The 21,045-nt window shown below is 43.7% G+C and overlaps 1 protein-coding gene across 2 annotated transcripts in view; it reads left to right on the top strand.

Moving 5' to 3' along the window:
• LOC122660299 (U3 small nucleolar RNA-associated protein 20-like) overlaps positions 1-21,045 on the top strand; it is a 43,531-nt gene that overhangs the window by 796 nt on the left and 21,690 nt on the right. For both annotated transcript variants that reach the window (XR_006332663.1, XM_043855541.1), the window contains exon 3: positions 7,457-7,690. Coding sequence is in view for 1 of the 2 variants with exons in the window: in XM_043855541.1 (XP_043711476.1) it covers positions 7,457-7,690 (234 nt within the window). In the remaining variant the exon portion in view is untranslated. The remainder of the gene's footprint in view (positions 1-7,456; positions 7,691-21,045) is intronic.

Genomic DNA, 21,045 nt, shown 5'->3' with positions numbered 1-21,045 from the left:
GTAAAATCTCAGTAACTCCTTCGTAAGTAATATGACTAAGTGGGTAGGATTATTTCAATCTTATAAAATCAGATATTTAATGGGTCAGGTTAATATTTCTAGATTGGTAATGTTTTCTTCAAGCTAGTTGGGCAGGATAATGTTGGAACACACACACACACACACCAACTTTGTGAAATCATATATCAGCATGGATGAGAAATATCTTAAGAATGGACTTCAAATTGGAGCATAGTTGGTCTTGTGCGCCTAGTTGGTGTCGCCTTAAACTTTGGCCCTCTCCACCACCTTGGGTCGCCTAACCGCCGTGACAACTATGAATTGGAGTTTAATGTCTGTTAGACTCTTACCTTAGTAATGCACTAATGGTATTAATTGAAATTTCAAAATTTTAATTTGATAACTCAATATAGAGGGTTAATGGGCTTGATGCCTTGACCATGCCTGTTTTGGTTAATGTGACATGAACCTTTTGCCTTTTCAATTCAACTTCCACATGTAAGATTCCCCAGCATCAATCCATATTTATTTGCTACAGGACTTACAGAAAAGTAGCCGCATCTCAAAGCCAGTTGAGCTTTGCTTTCTGTTAACAAAAAGAATTTCATGAATGGCTTAAATGATCACTGTGATCTCCAAGCATCTATATTTATAATCTTCCAAAGAGTGGCAGCATAACAAGTAAACCCCCACATAGCCGACAATACTAGCTATGGGGAACAGGACAGAAAAATACCCAAAATACCCTTATCGGGTTACATAACAACACTCCCCCTCAAGTTGGTGCAGAGATATCACACATGCCCAACTTGACTAGACTAGGATGAAACAACTTGCCACTTAGCCCTTTACTGAAGACATGAGCAAGCTGATCACTGGATTTCACAAAAGGTATACAAATCTGCCCACTCTAACTTCTCCTTGATGAAGTGTCTGTCAATCTCCACATGCTTGGTACGGTCATGTTTCACTAGATTGTGGGCAATGCTCATTGCTGCTTTGTTGTCACAATACAACATCATTGGATGATGAACAAAACCACTAAGATCTTGGAGTAAACTCTGAAGCCACAATAATTCACAGATGCCCTAGGCCATAGCACGGAATTCCGCTTCAGCATTGGACCTTGCCACAATATTTTCCTTTTTACTACGCCACGTGACAAGATTACCTCCGACGAACTCACAATAACCTGAAGTAGATATCCTGTCAGGATTACCACCCCAGTCAGCATCAGTGTACGCCTCAATACGAAAATGATCATGCGGGGATAAGAGAATCCCTTTTCCTGGGGCTGGCTTCAAGTAATGAAGAATACGAAGAACAGTAGCTATATGAGTGGAGTAGGGATCAAGCATAAACTGACTGACCAAACTCACTGCAAATGCATTGTCTGGTCTGGTGTGGGAGAGATAAATCAATTTTCCCACCAACTGTTGATACCCGTCCCTTATCAACCGGATCACCGTCCTTTTCTTTCAGGCGAGTAGTAGCTTCCAAAGAAGTGTCACAGGGATGACATCCTAACAAACCAGTCTTTGAGAGTAAGTCTAGAACATAGTTCCTTTTGGAGAGAAAAATGCCTTTTGGAAAACGAGCAACTTCAATCCCAAGGAAGTACCGTAGCTGTCCTAGGTCTTTTATTTCAAATTCTCGTCCCAAGAAAGTCTTCAGGTGAGAAACTTCATCTGCATTATTACCAGTCACAACTATATCGTCGACATAGACTATAAAAAGGGTGATCTTATCTCCATTTTGCTTGATGAACAAGGTGTGATCAGCATTGCTTTGTTTGTATCCTATAGAGGTCATTACTTTATGGAACCTGCCAAACCAAGCCCGAGACTGCTTCAGCCCATATAAAGCCCGCTTCAGTCTGCAAACCTTCCCATGAGTCTTGTCACAAGAAAAACCTGGAGGAATCTCCATATAAACTTCCTCTTCCAGCTCTCCATGGAGAAAGACATTTTTACATCTAATTGCTGCAAATCCCAGCCTAGATTGACAACATATGACAGTAAAGCCCGAACAATATTCAATTTTGCAATTGGGGCAAACGTCTCCTGATAGTCGATCCTATAGGTTTGAGTAAAACCCTTGCCCACAAGTCTAGCCTTGTATCTATCTATTGTCCTGTCCACCTACTTGACAACAAAAATCCATTTACAACCGACTGGTTTCTTGCTCGGAGGAAGAAGTACTAGCTCCCATGTCTCATTTTTGGATAAGGCCGTCATCTCTTCCATCATGGTTGCTTTCCACTTTGGATCTACAATCGCCTCCTGCCACTTCTGAGGAATAGAAACAGAGGAGAGAGAAGACACAAATGCACAATAAGAAAGACAAAGAATCATAGGAAACAACATTGGAGATCGGTTGTTGGGTACAAGACCTAGTGCCTTTACGAACAACAATAGATAATTCAAGAGAAGGGTACTTACTAGATGTTGTAACAGGCTCTGGATCAAGTTTTGACGATTGGAGAAGAGGTATGGTAGTGGTAGTCTCAACTTGCTCCTTGTGCTTCTGGGTATAGACTTTATCAATAGGAATCTGACTCACAGATCTACGCTCCCCCTGAATGGGAACCAAACTAGGGGCTGGAGTTGGAGGATCAGAGGAGAAGGCTCCCCCTGAATAGGAGTCGATAGTATAGCAGGCACATCTTCAAAACTTGGATCATGCTCCCCCTGAAGAGGTGGTGGAGAATAATATGCTAGGGACTCATGAAAGACAATATCTATAGTAACCGGAGTACGCCGATTGGGTGGGTGATAACATTTGTAACCTTTCTGGGTAGCAGAATAGCCGAAAAAAATACACCGAATGCTACGAGGATCGAGCTTTCCATGAGGATGATGGTTGCGAGCATAACAAATGCAGCCAAATATTTTTGGGGGAACCACAAAAGAAGAACCCTGGAGAAGGTCAATAGGGGGCATGACCATCAAGAACACGGGTAGGCATGCGGTTGATGAGGTAGGCAGCGGTAAAGATGGCATCACTCTAGTAGTGAGAAGGGGCCTGCCATACAAACATAATGGCCCGAGCCACGTCCAGAAGATGTTGATTTTTTCTTTCAACTACGCCATTCTAGGTTGGAGTGTCCACACAGCTAGTTTGATGAAGAATCCCATTGTCAACCAAATAAGTCTGGAACTGACCCTCCATGTATTCTTTGCCATTATCACTCCGTAGAATTTTTAAGTTGGCATTGAATTTAGTCTGGACCATACGATGAAATAGCTGAAAATAGCGAAAAACCTCACTTTTGTGCTGCATCATGCACACCCAAGTGGTCCGAGTAAAGCAGTCGATAAAAGAAACATACCATTTATGGCCAGAAATGGAAGTATAACGGGTAAGTTCCCACACATCAGTAAGAACTTAAGCAAAGGAAGAATCACTTCTTTTATTTAAAGGAGAATAACTGGAACAAGTCTGTTTGGCCAAAACACAAGCCTCACATAAAAACTCATCCATTTTACAATTTTTGACTAACTGAGGAAATAAAAAAGCTAAAGTCCAAACTGGAGGATGGCCAAGTCGACAATGCCATAGATGGAGATCAGGAGAAGTGGCTGAATGTAACTGATGAGCTGAAGAAGAGGCTGGTGGAGGAGAAGTCTGATCTATGTCGAGTAAGTAGAGACCATCATGTACCTTACCACCCCCAATCGTGTTCCCTTTCACCAGATCCTTTATGACACAATGAGAGGGAAAAAAGTTATTTTGGAGTTTAAATCTTTGGTCAGACTACTAATGGAAAGAAGATTAGTAGAAAAAGAAGGAACATGCAAAATAGAATTCAATGTAGGGTAGGAGAGCAGCGAATGGAACCCTTTCCATTAATAGGTGAAAGGGAACCATTAGCCACTCGAACAATATCTTTCCCAGAAGAGGGAGAATATTGGTGAAACACATGGGAGGTACCAGCCATGTGGTCAATAGCACCGGAGTCTATAATCCAAGGACTAGAGACAGCCGATGCACAATGACTATTGACTGGAATACCTGAAGCAAAGTGAGAACTAGAAGGGGCAGCAGGTGCAGATGCCGTAGTAGGTGCAGCGAAAGAGGTCTGTAGCGTGCGATGGAAAGCCAGAAGTTCATCTTGGAGTAAGACCAATGTCGGAAGAAGGGGCAGCAGCAGCAGCAACACCAGTAGATTCAGTATGATTAGCCTTGGATTTGGACTTCCCACGGCCCCGTTTCGCCTCAAAGTCAACAGGCTTCCCATGTGATTTCCAGCATTGAGCCTTAGTGTGATAGGGTTTGTTGCAGTGTTCACACTTGATAGGCTCTTTGGAGGCAACATTACTACCATCAGTAATGGTAATAGAAGTAGGGCTAGCTTGTAAGGCAGAGCGATCAGTAGGAGTGTGCAACATTGCAGCCCGGCGAGTCTCCTCTGTATGAACCAATGCAAAGGACTGCTCTAGAGTAGGAAATGGAGATCGGCTAAGCACTTGCACTAGAGTAGGATCATACTCCAGGTTCAGACCTGCCAAAAATCATACACATGGATCTTGTCGACTTGTTTGCGATAGGCAGCAATATCAGTACAGTAGAGGGCTGAAAATCGGAGTAATGATCCAATTGCTGCCATAAACTTTTGAGGGCAGCATAATATTTAGAAACGGACATCTCCTTTTGAATGGTGTCATGAATCTTCTTGCGAATCTCATACACCTGAGCATCATTCCCGACTTGCCCATAAATTTCCTTGGCAGCACTCCAGATTTGATGGCCTGTTTCCAGTAATAAATAGTTGCTGGTGATGTCAAGCTACATAGAGTGGATCAAATAGAACATCGCCATAGCATCATGGGACACCCATTGGTCTTGCAGAGAATCAGGTTCAGTTGGCATGGAGTTACTCCCAAGAATGTGGCCGGTAAGGCCTCGACCAGCAATGGTCAAATAGGCAGACCAAGACCACATGAGGTAATTGGTGCCATCGAGCTTAATGGGAGCAGCAAAAGGGAGAAAGTCAGTCCGGGGCTGTCTATCAATCCCAGAAGTTGCAGAAGAAGAATCTGTGCCTGTCATGGTTACAGCCACACAAACAATGGAACCAGCAAGGGGCCGATGCAGCCAGTCAAGAAGAAGCAGAACAGGGGAATCGATATTGGAAGAAATCGATCCAAAAACAATAAAAACCTGAATGTTGCCAAAAAACTCAGAATTCTTGGCTGGGATCAAGGTCGAGTGGTCCTCTTGGATGATGAAAACTCCGCAAAAAAAATCAGCAACAGTGGAGAACCCTAACCCAAATATCGATAGGTGTCAAGGTTTTGTAAAACCCTGAAAGTTGAGATCGAATTTGTTAAGGGGCTGCACAAAACTTGTGGTAGAGCTTGGATAGATGCTGGCCAGGAACCGTAGATGAATCTCCAACTAAGGAAGAGCAACCTTCAAAGTTTAAAGAGCTTGATCTTCAAAAACTAGAACTCCAAAATCGCAGAGAAAGGGCTGTAGCAAGCCAGCAACTATCGAGCAGAATTAATTGTAGGTCATAAAAGAGAAGAGGTAGGTTTGAGGGCAGCAGCTAGATCATATGATCACCTCATTAGTGCTGCCCTAAGATGAAGGATGAGAACCAAGAAGAAAAGGAGAGAAAGATTGAGGGAAAGAGAGAGGGAAGAAAAAACAATGGGAGGGTGGTGGGTTTTGAACTCTTCCTCTCTGAGTGTCTTGACCCTTGATAGAGACTACCTCCTCCGTTTCACAGGCTTTTCTCTTGGCTCCCTTCCAGTGAAATACTTGGGTCTTGCCCTTATCCCTGCTAGACTCTCTAGTCATCATTGCACCCCCATGCTTGACAATTTTCGCAAGCATCTCCAACTCTGGAAGGGTAGACTTCTATCCTATGCTGGTAGGCTCGAATGCATTAGATCGGTGCTCCAATCATCTTACATCTATTGGTGCGGCATCTTTGCCCTTCCTAAAGCCACCATCAAAGCTATGGAATCCATTTTTTGTGCTTTCCTCTGGAAAGGGAAAGAATCCTCCTGATTCCTCCACCCTGTCAGCTGGAAATCCATTTGCCTCCCAAAATCTGAAGGAGGCCTTGGCATTTGCCGGATCCGTGACTCCAATACCGCGGGTATTTTGAAGCTTATTTGGAAAATCTCCTCTAAGCACGACCCCATTTGGGTTCATTAGGTTTACTCCCACTTCCTAAAAAATGACTCCATTTGGACAGTCTCCATCCCTGCGGATTCATCTTGGATTTGGCGCTTCTCCTCCGCCCTCTGGCTCTTACAACCATTTCCTCTTCTATTGCTGATGGGTCCTCCATCTACCTTTGGCTCGACCCCTAGCATCCCAATGGTGTTCTCTACAACTTCTTTGGAGCTAGAGCAATTTACTCCTCTGGCATTCCCAAGTTTGCCCCCCTTTCCTCCATCATCTCTCATGGATCTTGGTCCCCCCTCCCCTATCCCCCTCTCCCTCTCCCTGATCTGGAATTCTCTCTCCCCCCCCCCATCCCACCCTGCTCATGCGGACAAGGTTATTTGGCTCCCCACCACTAATGGCCTCTTCAGCTTTAGATTTGACTGGAACCTAGTTAGATCCCAAGCCCCTACTGTCCTATGGCACAAGTTAGTCTGGTTCAAAGGCCACATCCCTCGACATAGCTTCCTTGCTTGGAGAACCTTAACCTTTGCCTCCCAACCCAAGCCTTCCTCTCTCACCGCAGAATCCCTGTCCCCCTTTCTTGCATTTTCTGTTGGAATGGTTCGGAAGACATCGACCACCTTTTTTTGTTTGCCCCATTACCTCTACCATTTGGAAAAAAGCCCTTTCGTTTATCTGGCCTCGCAGCAGGAGACATCTCCCATTCGCTTGAGAGTGGCTATGGCTGGTCATGACTTACCCTGGCTGCACGATTTGCGATACTATTGGCAAGCTTGTGTTTGGCGCTACTCTTTATTACATTTGGATGGAGAGGAACCTTAGGAGATGGACCTCCAACTCTCGCTCTTTCGACTTGATTTGGAAAGCTATCTTCTGGGATGTCTCCACAGAGCTTAGTTTTTTGCCTCGTAAGGCTTTTCTGGATTCACCAAGGAACAGGCATATTGTTGTATCCTGGGGTTTAGATAGTGCTCTTTTATGTCCCCATTCCCCCCCTTAATTGGGCCTCCCCCCCTGCCTCCCCCCCCCCCTCCTTCCCTCCCTTTCGCCCCTCTTGGGCTTTGGTAATATAATTTTTTATTCACCAAAAAAAAAAAAAAAAAACAGAATTCATGAATGGCTTGAATGATCAATGTGATCTCCAAGCTTCTTTATTTATAATCTTGCATAGCGTGGCAGAACTACAAGTAAACCCCTACATAGCCGACTTTACTAGCTATGGGGAAAAAGGACTGAAAATACCCAAAATACCCTTATCAGGTTACCTAACTCAACACTTTCTTTGTTTGACACATTGACATTTGTTTTGCAGGTTCTAGGTTTACTGGTTGACGCATTGAAGAAAGGGTTTCAGGGACATATCAACAATATATTGCCAGTGACAAAAAACATTTTGAAGTCTGCATTTGATGTTGTTAGAGATAAACAACTGGATTATTCTGATGAAGGCACAATTCTATTGTGGAAAGAGGCTTACTATTCACTTGTTATGTTGGAGAACATGCTACTTCAGTTTCCAGAATTGCATTTGGAGAGGGATCTCGAGGTATGTCGCTTTGAAACACAGCATGACTTGAAATTCCTGTCTGATTTAGATGATGATTGTTATCGTTTATTTTTAATTTCTTTGTGAATCTTCCAGTATTCTTATTATATATTCATATATATACGGCCTAAGGTCACGTGTTTGTGTACTTGAATTAACTGTGAAAAACGCAATTTTTGCAAAGTACTTTTTCTCTTTCCTTTTTGCCCCCTCTTGAATCTCAATACATGAGCCATTTAATTATATATGGTGAGTCTATTTCTGGTTTACAAGATCCACAAATCATCTTAACTTTTTACAGGAACTTTTGTTAAGTTTTCAATTTCAGTTACTCGAAACAAAAACTAATGAAACTAGATGCTGTCTAGAGGCCCCCTGGTGCAGCTCCAAGAAGGAAGAAGAAGAAGAAGAAACCCTGAACTTAGGGTTTAAATAGGGAGCCGTAGGCTAGGATTTCTATTTTTCCATACTTAGTTATTTTTCTGCTTTTTAGATTGAACCGGCTTAAATTGGTTGCATCCAATTGGTTCAATTGGTCTAATTTAAGTGAAATGTTCCTATTGGCTAATAGGTTCTTATATCCTATTGGTTAGTATGGAATCTTCACTTAAGTTAATTATTCTAAGTTAGATTCTTTTAATTTTAAGTTAGTAAGGGTAATTAAGTCATTACACTGTTTTAAGTAATTAATTAGACTTAAACCTGTCCCTTCCACGTTTTTGTGAAGGAGAGGTATTTAATTTGTAGTAGGAATTGGCCTATGGCCTTATTATAAATATAAGAGATCGTGGGAGGCTCCCCACAATTGAAATTTGAAAAAAACCTGCCCTTTCCATCACTCTAAACCCTAACTCCCCATTAATCACTATGAACCTAAGAAACCCTAATTTCAGTCCAGACCTATTCAGCCATCAGAAAACCTTGCTGCTGCAGCCGAACCTTCCCCTAGTCCCTCTAACACTCGACCTTAACCCCTGCCGAATCCTCACCAAACCCTAGTTTGGGCTATTTTCCTAATTTTAAAACCCAAAACCCTAACCCTAAATCTGCAGAATTTTGAAACCTAACCAAATCCAGATATTTTTATATCATAATGACCCTCTAAATCTGCAGATTAAAACCTATAAACCCCATTCCCAAATTCCCATCCTAAACCCTAATTTTGCCCTAAAACAGCCCCTAATCAGCCCTAAACAGTAGGCTTACCCTAAGCTTGGTTCTACTTGGTTCCTAGTGGGATTAATTCCTATTCTGCGACTACATTATTTTGGTATCGAGCCATGGATGAACATGGCAACCCGGTGCTGCCACAACCACTCGACCCCATGGCAGCCATGCTAGAGATGTTCAGGAAATTTATTGCAGACCAAAAGACCTTGTTTGAAGACCTTAGGGTTGAACAGAGAGCTATGGCTGAAAGGTCTGCAAGTAATTGAGCATAGGCAGCTTACAACTAATGGGGACAGCAATGTACCCATAGAAGAGGACAGGTATCAACCCCATTCAAGTGATGCAGAGACTGCCTAACAGAGATGGGAGCCCTAGAGATGACTACAGGGGTTATAGAGATGGACATATAGGTCACAGGACAGATTCAGGACTGATCGAGATGACAGAGATGATAGAGACTACTATAGAGATCGTCGGGACAGACCTAGATATGCCCGTGAGCCTTCTCGGGAACACAGAGATCACCACCGAGGCTACAGAGACAGAGATAGAGAAGATCGGGACAGAGACAGAGGTCGGCAGCCCACTTTTGAAGAGTATATGAGGTCCTACTTCACCGGAGACCAAGGTACTAATCGACGACATACAGTAACCGTGAAGGTGAAGCTTGAGCTGAAAGAATTCGATGGTACTCGACCCTCAAGTGTTTTATGATTGGCGTCTTTGCAATAGAAGACTATTTCGATTGGTATGATCTATCTCAAGAAGGGAAAATGAAGTTAATCCGTGCTAAGCTTGTCGGAGCTGCACGTGAGTGGTGGAGAACTCGCCGAAAGAGAGATGGACTTCAATGGTACTGCACCTCACACTTGGGAAGACATGAAATATGACACGAGCAAGCAATACTTACCAAGGCACTTCGGGTCTCGGATGCAGGATAAATTCAACTCCCTCCGCCAAGGGACCATGATCAGCTTCGAGTACATGAGGCAATTCAATGCTCTTTCTTCTCGCACCGGCATTAGGGAGGAGGGCATCCAAATGCTTTCCAGGTTTAGATTGGGACTATCAAGTGAGATCAACAAGACAATTGGAGTGGTTGATGTTGTAGATGTTCGAGATTGTTTTGAGAAGGCCTTGAAAGCAGAGGAGCTATTAATTTCATGTAAACAGCCGGGTTCTACTTCCAAGCCGCCTACATCAACACTAGCACCTCAAAACAAGGTTCCTCTATAGGCAACACTTCTCGTCCCGCTGTTCCCCACGTGTGATGACAAGGGCAAGACTCCTATGGGCCGAAATGACCCCTTTACTTGCTATTATTGTCAAGACAAGGGACATATCGCTAGGGACTGCCCACATAAGAAGAAGCCTCTCAACGTGGCTGAAAAAGAAGAAGTTCAAGGTGAAGATGAAGACCAAGCGGCATTCACATTCATGCACTTCTCCTGACGATGATGAACATTATTTTGATGATGAAGATTTACAAGGTGTTCATGTAATTCGTCAAGAGGCTGCTGTCCAGCCAGATTTGCAATCTTCTTCATCCTCCAAAGAGCTGCTGTCCACATACAAAATTGCACCATCCGCTAAAGATGAACTCAAGTAACTCGACCCTGATTTGGAAGACCATTCTCGTGATCTCCAGCCATTCATCGGGATGAATGTTTTCAAGACGGGGAGAGTTGATGCAGCTCCAAGAAGGAAGAAGAAGAAGAAGAAACCCCGGTTAGGGTTTAAATAGGGAGCCGTAGGCTAGGATTTCTATTTTTCCATACTTAGTTATTTTTCTGGTTTTTTAGATTGAACCGGCTTAAATTGGTGGCATCCAATTGGTTCAATTGGTCTAATTTAAGTGAAATGTTCCTATTGGCTAATAGGTTCTTATATCCTATTGGCTAGTATGGAATCTTCACTTAAGTTAATTGTTCTAAGTTAGATTCTTTTAATTTTAAGTTAGTAGGGTAGTTAAGTCATTACAATCGTTTTAAGTAATTAATTAGATTTAAACCTCTCCCTTCCACGTTTTTGTGAAGGAGAGGTATTTAATTTGTAGTAGGAATTGGCCTATGGCCTTATTATAAATATAAGAGATCGTGGAGGCTCCCCACAATTGAAATTTGAAAAAAACCCTGCTTTTTTGCTCTGGCTGATCACCGCTGCTCCTTGCTCTTCAAAAGTGTTTGCATCCTTGTGGGTACATCAAGGTGGAAGGGTGGGTGGAATCCTCATACGACTCTACGCCGTGACGGGGCTGGGAGGGTCTCTCATTCGAAGGTGGCTTCATCTTTCTTCAATCAAGCTGCTACCAAGGGAATCTAGTAGTAAGTTTGCTCTTTAATTTTGTTTTTCCATTCATTCTCCCTCCCTATCGATTTCCTTAAACCCTAGATCATCTAGGTTATTTTTAATAGTCATCACCCATCTGAATTCAATCAGATTCAGACCATAGCTCCATCACACCCCTGCCTATACTCGGTCTCAGCTTGCTGCCCCTTTCCATCACTCTAAACCCTAACTCCCCATTAATCACTATGAACCTAAGAAACCCTAATTTCAGTCCAGACCTATTCAGCCATCGTAAAACCTTGCTGCTGCAGCCGAACCTTCCCCCTAGTCCCTCTAACACTCGACCTTAACCCCTGCCCCTGAATCCTCAGAAACCCTAGTTTTGGCTATTTTCCTAATTTTAAAAACCCGAAACCCTAACCCTAAATCTGTAGAATTTTGAAACCTAACCAAATCCAGATATTTTTATATCATAATGATCCTCTAAACCTGCAGATTAAAACCCTATAAACCCCATTCCCAAATTCCCATCCTAAACCCTAATTTTGCCCTAAAACAGCCCCTAATCAGTCCTAAACAGCAGGCTTACCCTAAGCTTGGTTCTACTTGGTTCCTAGTGGGATTAATTCCTATTCTAGGACTACATTACCCCCAACCACCAAAAAGAGGCACTTGCACCAAATGGTCTCCTCCCATTTCATTTCCTTATTTTCTTTGATTACATGAAATCCAATCCAAAGCGGTCCCCTAGGTGGCTGATCCTGGGGTCCCCTAGACATTTCCTAACAATACGATGTCACATCTAATGCCCATTAAAGCGGGCCCCACTGTTTTGTGAGGCTGATGTGACAATGTTTCATTTTGATGTCAAAGGACTAGCATTCCTTCCTCTCCCCCAATTGTTAAACCCACATGCTTATGGACCATTGGATAACTTTTAACTTATGATTTCTCTATGGCTAGTTTATCAGGTCCCTTGATTTATCTTAATGTTTTGTCAAAGATCTTTTCAAAACTTCTCAATTTCAGTAACTTTTGAAAATTATATAACAATGAAAAATATTAATTATGAAAGTGAAATTGATTTGTTTTAATTAGTTCTCAGGGTATATATATATATATCCAATTGACAACATTCTTCTCTTTAATGAGCTTACCGCCTTATCAAAGGCTTTGACAGAAAATCCCACTCCTACTGCTCTTATGAAAATTGATATTCACAAAGCATTAGATTCTTTGTCTTGGGATTTAGTTGTCAGTGTTTTGCATAAAATTCCTTTCCCCCTGCCTTTGTCAATTGGATCACCATTGCATTTCCTCTCCCCGCTTCTCTGTACTTATCAATGGTAGCCCGCTGGCTTCTTCGTCTATTGCTATTTGCCAGGGCTTTCCCCTCTCCCCATATATCTTCAATTTAGCTATTGAAGTGCTTTCCAGAAGCATTCAGTCTTCTATGTACCTGCAGCTCATCTCCTCGATGTCTAAATGTAAGGCCCTCAAAATCTCCCATCTTGCCTTTGCTGGCAATCTCATGATCTTCTCCAAAGCTGATTTCTCTTCAATGGAGACCATTTTGTCCTATTTTTATTTTTGGGTGAATAGAAAAATTTATTACCAAAGAGGAAAAAAATTACAGCAGCTCCCCTAGGGAGCAAAGAAGAACAATGAGAGGACCTGAATCCTCAGGAGGAGGAGGATTGGAGGGAGGTAGAGGAGAGGCCCCAGGAGACAACAATAAGCGGGTGTCATTACAAAAAGAGGGGGGAGCCAAAGATAGCTTAGCATTAATCTCGAAGGAAATGGCATCCCAAATCTGCTGATGGGTTCGCGATTTGGAGGTCCATTTCCTTAGATTACGCTCCATCCAGATGTGGTTGATTGTGGCAAAAAAAACTAACTTTCCAACAGTGTCACAAATAGAGGAACCCGCAAAGGTCATGTCAATCCAGAGCCACTCTCTACTGAAAGGAAGAATTCTTCTAGGTGAAGGCCAACATTTTGCTAGAGGTCCCTTCTAGATAGCCGAAGAGAAAGGACACGCGAAGTAAAGATGCTCAATGTCTTCATTATTGTTCCAACAAAGGCAGCATGAGGGAGGGGCTTGTATGTGATGATGACAGAGGAAGGACTGCGTTGGAAGACAGTTTGAGAGCTCTCTCCAGGCCATGAAACAGTGACGGGGGATGTGGTGCTTGAACCAAAGAAGATTTCTCCAAGGAGCCTAAGCACTTTTGGAGCGGATATGATCCTAGGCAGCTTTTGGACTAAAGCAGCCGGAGGAAGAATGAACCCAAAAAACAGAATTGCCTCTCCCTGGTGGACTTCTAGGGATAGAGGGGATGGTCGCCCAAATGCAGTTAAGTGACTGATGAGAAGAAGGCTGCGGAGTCCAACCATTGTTGCCAAGGATATTTGCAACCTTGGATTGTCTAGTGAGGCCCGATCTGTAAAAATCTTTGGTGGAAACCTGGTGGAGAAGGATGCCCAAAGGATGCCAATAATCAAGCCAGAAGGAGGTAGAAGAGCCATTGCCAATACGGGAGCAGATAGAACCTTGGACTAGGGAGCGAGCAGCTAAGATCTTCCTCCAGACCCACGAGGCATCAGAGGATAGAGAAACAGTCAGAAGGAATCATGCTGCAACTGTCTCGAGTAGATCCAGTCAACCCAAATACTTCTCTTTTTAGAGACAATCTTCCTCAGCTTGATAGTACCAACTAAGTTTACCTCTTTAATTCTTCTAATACCCAAACCACCTTTCTTTTTTGGCCGACAGATTGAAGCCCAATTGATGGGATGAAGAAACCTGGTCGAGTCCATGCCCTTCCATAGGAAAGAGGCCATTAGGGATTCCAAGGCTTTGACAGTAGAGTGAGGTAAACCATAGATGCCAGACCAATAGATATAAAAGGATTCCAACACTGATTTGATGAGGACAAGGCGACCCGCATAAGAGAGAAGCTTTCCTTTCCGGAGCTGAAGGCGCTTCCTGATGAGGTCCAACATAGGGGTGCAATGGTGAGCAGATAGCCTACCAGGAATCAGAGGGAGACCCAAGTATTTGACGGGAAGCTGGCCAGCAGAGAAGCCCACTTTGTCGATAAGAGCCTCTCTTTCCAAATTAGAAACCCCCGCAAGGAAGAGAAGATACTTTGAAGGGTTTGTGTACAGACCCGAGGCCAACTGGAAGTGCTGCAGACAAAACATGATTGCCTCAAAAGAGCTGATGGAAGCTTTGGAGAAGAACATAAGGTCGTCCGCAAAAGCTAGATGGGAGAGCTTGAGAGCTTTGCACTTCGGAATTGGAGAGATGAGGTTCTGATCCATGCAAGATTGGATATCCCTGGATAGAACTTCCAAAGCCAAGGTGAAAATGTAGGGAGAGAGAGGGCACCCTTGTCTGATTCCCATAGAAGTTGAGAAGTAGCATGCCCGACTGCCGTTTACTAGGACAGAGAGCCTTGTAGAGGAGATGCAAGCATGAATCCAATTGACAAAGGCTGGGGGGAATCTCATCTTGGTCATCACATTAATGATAAAGTCCCATCTAATGGAGTTAAATGCCTTGAATATCAATCCTCATAAGGGTAGTAGGGGAATGACTGGATCTAGCAAAACCTCTAACAATCTCATTCCATAGAAGGATGTTGTCCGAGATGTTCCTGCCAAGGATGAAGGCTGACTGGTTATCACTAACAAGCAAATCCACAACACTCTTGAGTCTGGTGGCAAGGATTTTGGCAATGAACTTGTAGATCAGATTGCAGAGAGCAATGGGCCTGAAGTCTATCATAACAGAAGCACCTTCTTTCTTGTGGATGAGGCATAAGAAAGTGTGGTTGACCTCTTTGATCTGAGAGGGGTTGAAGAAGAAGCTCCGAACAGCCTTGATAAGATCATGCTTAACAATGTCCCAGGCTGCTAGGAAGAACCCCATATTAAACCCATCCGGACCAGGAGAACGAATAGCAGTCTCAATTTCAGCTTCCTCAGGGATGGCCCTAAGAGAGGGGAGCAGCTCATTTGGGATGAATTTGTTGAGAAGGTTGTTATGGAACGGCTCAGGATCATCCATAGAACCATTGAAAATATCCTTGAAGTACTTCACAGCCGTGTCTTTGATATCTTTGACTATAGTAATGGAAGAACCATCCAGAGCCTTTAGCATCAGAATAGAGTTTGCATTTATCCTTGCCTTCAAAGATCGGTGAAAATAAACTGAATTTGAGTCCCCCAATTCCAGCCATTTAATCCTAGACTTTTGCTTGAGAAAGCATTCCTCTTGAGAGAGAAGAGAGGAAAGCTCAATTTAGACTTCTTTTTCTTCTTCAGCCAAGTCAACGTCTAGGATATCAGATTGGAGCTGCAGTTGGATAGAGGAGAGTGTCTTTGCATAACAGAACCTGCTGACCAATGTTACCAAAGATGGTTGAGTTCCAACTTTTGGGAGCAGCCTTTACATTTCTAAGCTTCCTGGCAAAAGCAATAAGGGGAGAGGAGAAAGCCTTTACAGGCTTATCCCAAGCAATTTGAACAGTAGGCAAGAAAGTTGGGTGAGATACCCACATGTTGAAAAACTTGAAAGGCTTCGGGCCAAAGGAGATGCTGGATGGTGAGTGTGATAGGGCTGTGATCAGAGATGCCAGGTAAGTCTGAGGTTGCAAGAGATGAAGGAAATGCTGACAGCCATTCTTCATTAACCAGCATTCTATCCAACTTACAAGTGATGCGAGCACTGCCTGTTCTTTTGTTATTCCAAGTATAGATTGGACCAGCCCATCTTAGATCATTAACCCCTATGTCTTCGATGCACTCATTGAAACAGTTGATAGCATCCATGTCTATATGATCTCCCCCTAGCTTTTCATGGCTGTACCTTATAACATTTAACTATTGAAGTCACCACCAAGGCCCCAAGGAGCATTACCAGTCTGAGTTGCAATGGACCGAATATCAGTCCAAAGAGACAGCCTATGAGAGGGACAGTTTGTGGCATAGACCACGGCGAGAAGGAAACTTGAATGGCTAATGATATCATGGAATTTAAGATGCAAGAATTGAGAGGAAGAGGAGATGAGGGAAATATTGTATTTACAAGGGTCCCATAAAAACCAAATTCTGCCATTAGCATGGTGTTGGTAGTTAGAGAGAAGAGACCAGCCTGGGGCAATGGAGGCTGAGATTTTGGAGGAGTTGGGTTCCTTGATATGAGTTTCGAGAAGGCAGCAAAAGCTTGCATGATCAAGCTTGATTTTGGACCTAACAGCAGCATGCTTAGAGGGGTTATTTGGGCCCCTAGTGTTCCAAAAGAGACCATGGTTCATTTGGACAAGGGAGCTAAAGGCAGCAAAGGCTCACACAGCCGAGAGAGAACTGATCTATGCTGAGAAGAGCTACGATGCCTGCGATGGTAGGAACCAGCAGGGGAAGAGCTTGCCAAGGGGGGGGGGGTGAGTTGTGACTCGGCCTGACGGGGTGGATGGTTGAACTGGCCTTTCCAAGAATGAATTAGAGCTGGTTTGATGGGTGGCCAATTTTTGAGTTGGAGAGACCCGAGAACCCACATGGGTTAAAAGAGATCCCGTGGGATTAAAAGGGGGACCAGGGCCAAGGAGTGAAGGTTCAAGAGAAGAGGTGGGGGCCACAGGGGGACAGGTGGATGAGATAGACAAAGATAGGGTCTCACAAGGGGTAGAAGGCATCGCACTTTTTGAAGTTTCGTTCTGCAAGAGAGCAGACGACGAGGAAGAAGGCATCACAGCAGGTAAAGCGTCAAGAGAGACCAATACCAGAGGGAGGGTAGATTTGGCAGTAGGAGAACTTACACCAGAGGGGGTGGTGTGCGAGATCGATGACATGCGGGATCGACTGCGCTCAGAGATTTGGAACTAGAGCACCTCGGGGCAGGCATTAGCGTCAGTTTCATCGTCAGCAGGCAGGAGGGAGTATCTGTTGTTACCAATGGGTACCTCTTAGTAGCATCGACAGAACCAGGGTTTTTCCGATGAGGATTCCGGTGCTTGGTCCTAGTTCGGGTCCTACCACGCTTAGGGGTGAAGGCCTCAGAGAGAGGAGCTTGAGTTGGAGGAGGCAGAGGCTGACGGAGTCCAACAGAGACATGAGCTTGAGAGGAACCACGCAGATTCTCGCGGAGTCCATCTGAGGAAGGGCAATCAGCTTTAGAGGCGCAAAACTTCGAGTTATGGCCAAACGATTTGTAGGTCAGGCAGTGAGGTGGTTTCTAGTCGAAGTGAATCTCCTGCTCAAAAGAATAGTCATCGCCTTCATGGATTGTGATGAACGAAGGAAGAGGATCAGCGGCAGAGACTTCAATACGAATCCTCGCGTAGGCCAGGCGATCTTTCCTGGAGGTGCGAAGGTCAGAAAACAGAGGAGTGCCCAGAACTGATCCCACTGTGCTAAGACCTTCGGAGCACCAGTAGTGTAGGGGAAGGCCTGCAAAGAGACCCAGAGAGGAAGAGACGAGATATCTAGTTGCTGGAGTTGAAGCTTTTGGTGCCATTGCCGGAGAAACAGAGGTTTCTTTCCCATATGCCAGGGACCATCTTCGAGGACTCGAGACTTGTCTATGTCATTAGAGAACTTGAAAATAAAAAAGCCATTGTCCAGCAACGAGATGTCGAGGTTCCCCTGAGTACGCCATTGCTTAGAAAGAGATGCCTTCACAGTGTGGAATGGTGGACGAGAGCCAAGGAAGCTTCCCACTAAGCAGTTCTCCCAAAGTCTTGTTTCTTCTTCTAGAAAGCCCTCAGGGCAGCGAGCAACTTTCCCAGAGCTCACAGTGGAAGGGGCAATAAAATGCAGAGGGATGCCATCAAAAGCCTTTGGAGTCGACCTGAAGAGAGCGCTCCAGCCAGAGGAGAGGATAGGTAGCGATGGATTGGATCCAGAAGGAGGTGGCGATGGGGCTGGAGGCGAAGAGGGTGGAGGTGGAGAGGGTGGAGGGGAGAGGGAGGTACGAGGGGATGGCTGCATGCCCCCGGAGGGAGGAGGCGGTGGAGGGAGCTTCATGTGGCTATTGGAGGGGGAAAGGATGGAGGTAGAGAGGGTCTTTTTTTTCACAATATCTTCCCATTTTGTCCTATTTACGCCTCTTTGAAAGTATATTAGGCCTCCTTGGCTCCTTATAAACCACTCCAAATCTCTCTTGTTCTTGGCTGGGGTTTCTGAGGTTGCTAGGTCTTGTCTGAAAGAGAAGTCTGGGTTTTCCTTGGGTCGTATTGCAGTTAAGTATTTGGGCTTACCTTTGATCCCCTTCAGGTTGACTACTTACCATTGCTCCCCAATTCTGAATCTCTTACATAAGAAGCTCCAGCTTTGGAAGGACAAGCTGCTTTCTTATGCTTGCCGTTTTGAACTGATCATATCTATGCTTCAGTCCTCTTACATTTACCGGTCCAGCATATTTTGTCTTCCCCAGTCCATCATCTCGAAGTTGGAGTCTCTCATGTGTGCCCTTCTTTGGAAGGGTTGCGAATCCACCAGATTCCTTTGCAAGAATGGGGTCTTAACTTAAGAAGAATTAAAGACGTCAATATTGCTGGTATTCTCAATCTAATTTGGAAACTAGCGGCCAGGTGGAAGAGTATCTGGGTTGATTGGGTCTATTACCGCCTCCTTCGTAATGACTCCATTTGGACTCTACTTATTCTCTCTCTGATGCCTCTTAGGTCTGGAGAAAGATTATGAAGCTCAGACCACTTGTGCAAGGGGTTGTAAAAAACCTTGTTTGATGATGGTGCTTCCACGAGATTCTGGCTGGACTATTGTGTAGGTACAATGGGAAAAAATACCCGAGCCGGGGGTAGGGTTTCCACCACAGGTCGTACCCACTCACAACGAAAGAGGGTAAGTTTAAGGAGTCGCCACCTAGATGAGGGTCTAGCACCCATACATGTCTCTCCCTTTTGGGGAGAGAATGAACTCTAATGTTTGGCTTTGGTCTGCTTAGATCTCTGGGCAAGCGTTAGATTATGAGCTGGGAAGGTGTTAGGCACCCAGTCTGCTTGGCCGAAGACCAGTCACCTTCTATTTGGACCATTCTTAAATGCTTACTTGTCCTATTAACTGTCATGTATAGAAAGAAAGTGCAAAAGTTAACCCTAGTCTAGGTTGCTAAGTTGGAAAGCAATGTAAAGCATGTGAGGCTAATTATGCTAGCTGTATAATGTTGTATATAGGCTATCATGTTAAGCATGTAAAACATGGTACATATTATACAACCCTAACATGGCATGCTAACCTAAACATGTATATATACTAACTTGGTATGTATATAGTATATGTACAGTATGTATATGGTATGTATACTAAGTTATACTATACTAGTATAGTAATATGTGCATGGTATGTATACAGTATATGATATTATACTAGTATGTATATAGTATATGATACTATAATAGTACATATATAGTATATAAATTAGTGTCACACTATACTAGTATGTATATAGTATATACAGTATATGGTACATTAACAGGTATGTTAGGCCTAACTAATGAATTTATCTAATTGATTAGATTAATAGAGGGTGAAGAGAAGAAAGGATTTACGCTAACCTTAATTATACTATAACTAATTTAAACCTAAGAAACACTGGTTAGACTGAAACCCTAATCTGGTGGAGGGCCGGTAGGGAAGAAGGAAATAGTTGTAGGGGCAAGGAGATCGCAAGGGAAGGAGATTGCACAACCACACACTCTTAAAGAGTAAAACTGAAAATTCTATTCAATTCACTATGCCCATTGTTGGGTTGCATGCAAGTATTTAAAGCAGAAAATAACCGCATCTCTAACAAAATGGCAATCTACTTCAATGTGCTTTGTACGCTCATGAAACACTGGATTCTTGGTTATGTAGATAGCAGCTTGATTATCATAAAACATCTTCATAGGAGGAATTGAAAAACCCATCTCCTGAAGGAGATTGCGAAGCCACATTAACTCGACAGTTGTTTGAGCCATTGCTCTATATTCAGCTTCTGCACTAGACTTAGATACAATAGCTTGCTTCTTACTCCGCCAAGTTACTAGATTTCTTCCAACAAAACTACAATATCCAGAGTAGAACGCCGGTCACGCTTAGAACCAGCCCAATCAGCATCGGAAAATCCAACAAGATCAACACTGTTACGTGGCCGATAAATAAGACCTTTCCCTGGAGCACCCTTGAAATACCTAAAGATGCAACAGGCTGCCTCCCAATGTATTTGCTTTGGAGCATGCATAAACTGGCTAACTACTCCAATAGTAAAGGAAATGTCATTGCGAGTGACAGTCAAATAAATAAACTTGCCAACAAGTCTATTGGTGTACGTCATCAAAGCTATCCCCATCATCTTTGCCAAACTTCTGATGAGGATCCATGGGAGTATCGGCTGGTTTAGAAGCTAACATGCCAGTGTCAGATAGTAGGTCTAACACATACTTTCGCTATGATAGACTGATACCCTTTTTATTCCGAAGGACTTCAATGCCAAGAAAATAAATAAGGTGACCCGGATCCTTCATCTGAAACTGCTTGTGTAGATAGGATTTGACATTTGCAATGCCAAACTCATCATTACCAGATATGATAATGTCATCAACATACAACATAAGTACCACCAGCTTGGAACCTTGGCGACGGATAAAAACTGAATGATCCGAATAACATTGGGAAAAACCACACTGTGTTACAACACTGCTAAATTTGTCAAACCATGCCCTTGGGGACTATTTTAAACCATAGATAGCCTTTGCCAACTTGCATACACGTGCAACATTCTCCCCCTAAGCAACATACCCCGGAGGTTGCTCCATATAAACTTCCTCCTTGAGATCACCATAGAGGAATGCATTCTTGATATCCATCTGATAAAGAGGCCAATGCAG

The sequence above is a fragment of the Telopea speciosissima genome, chromosome 4 (assembly GCF_018873765.1).
Source record: "Telopea speciosissima isolate NSW1024214 ecotype Mountain lineage chromosome 4, Tspe_v1, whole genome shotgun sequence".
NCBI classification, from domain to species: domain Eukaryota; kingdom Viridiplantae; phylum Streptophyta; class Magnoliopsida; order Proteales; family Proteaceae; genus Telopea; species Telopea speciosissima.
This window is presented reverse-complemented; position numbering and strand designations above follow the sequence as displayed.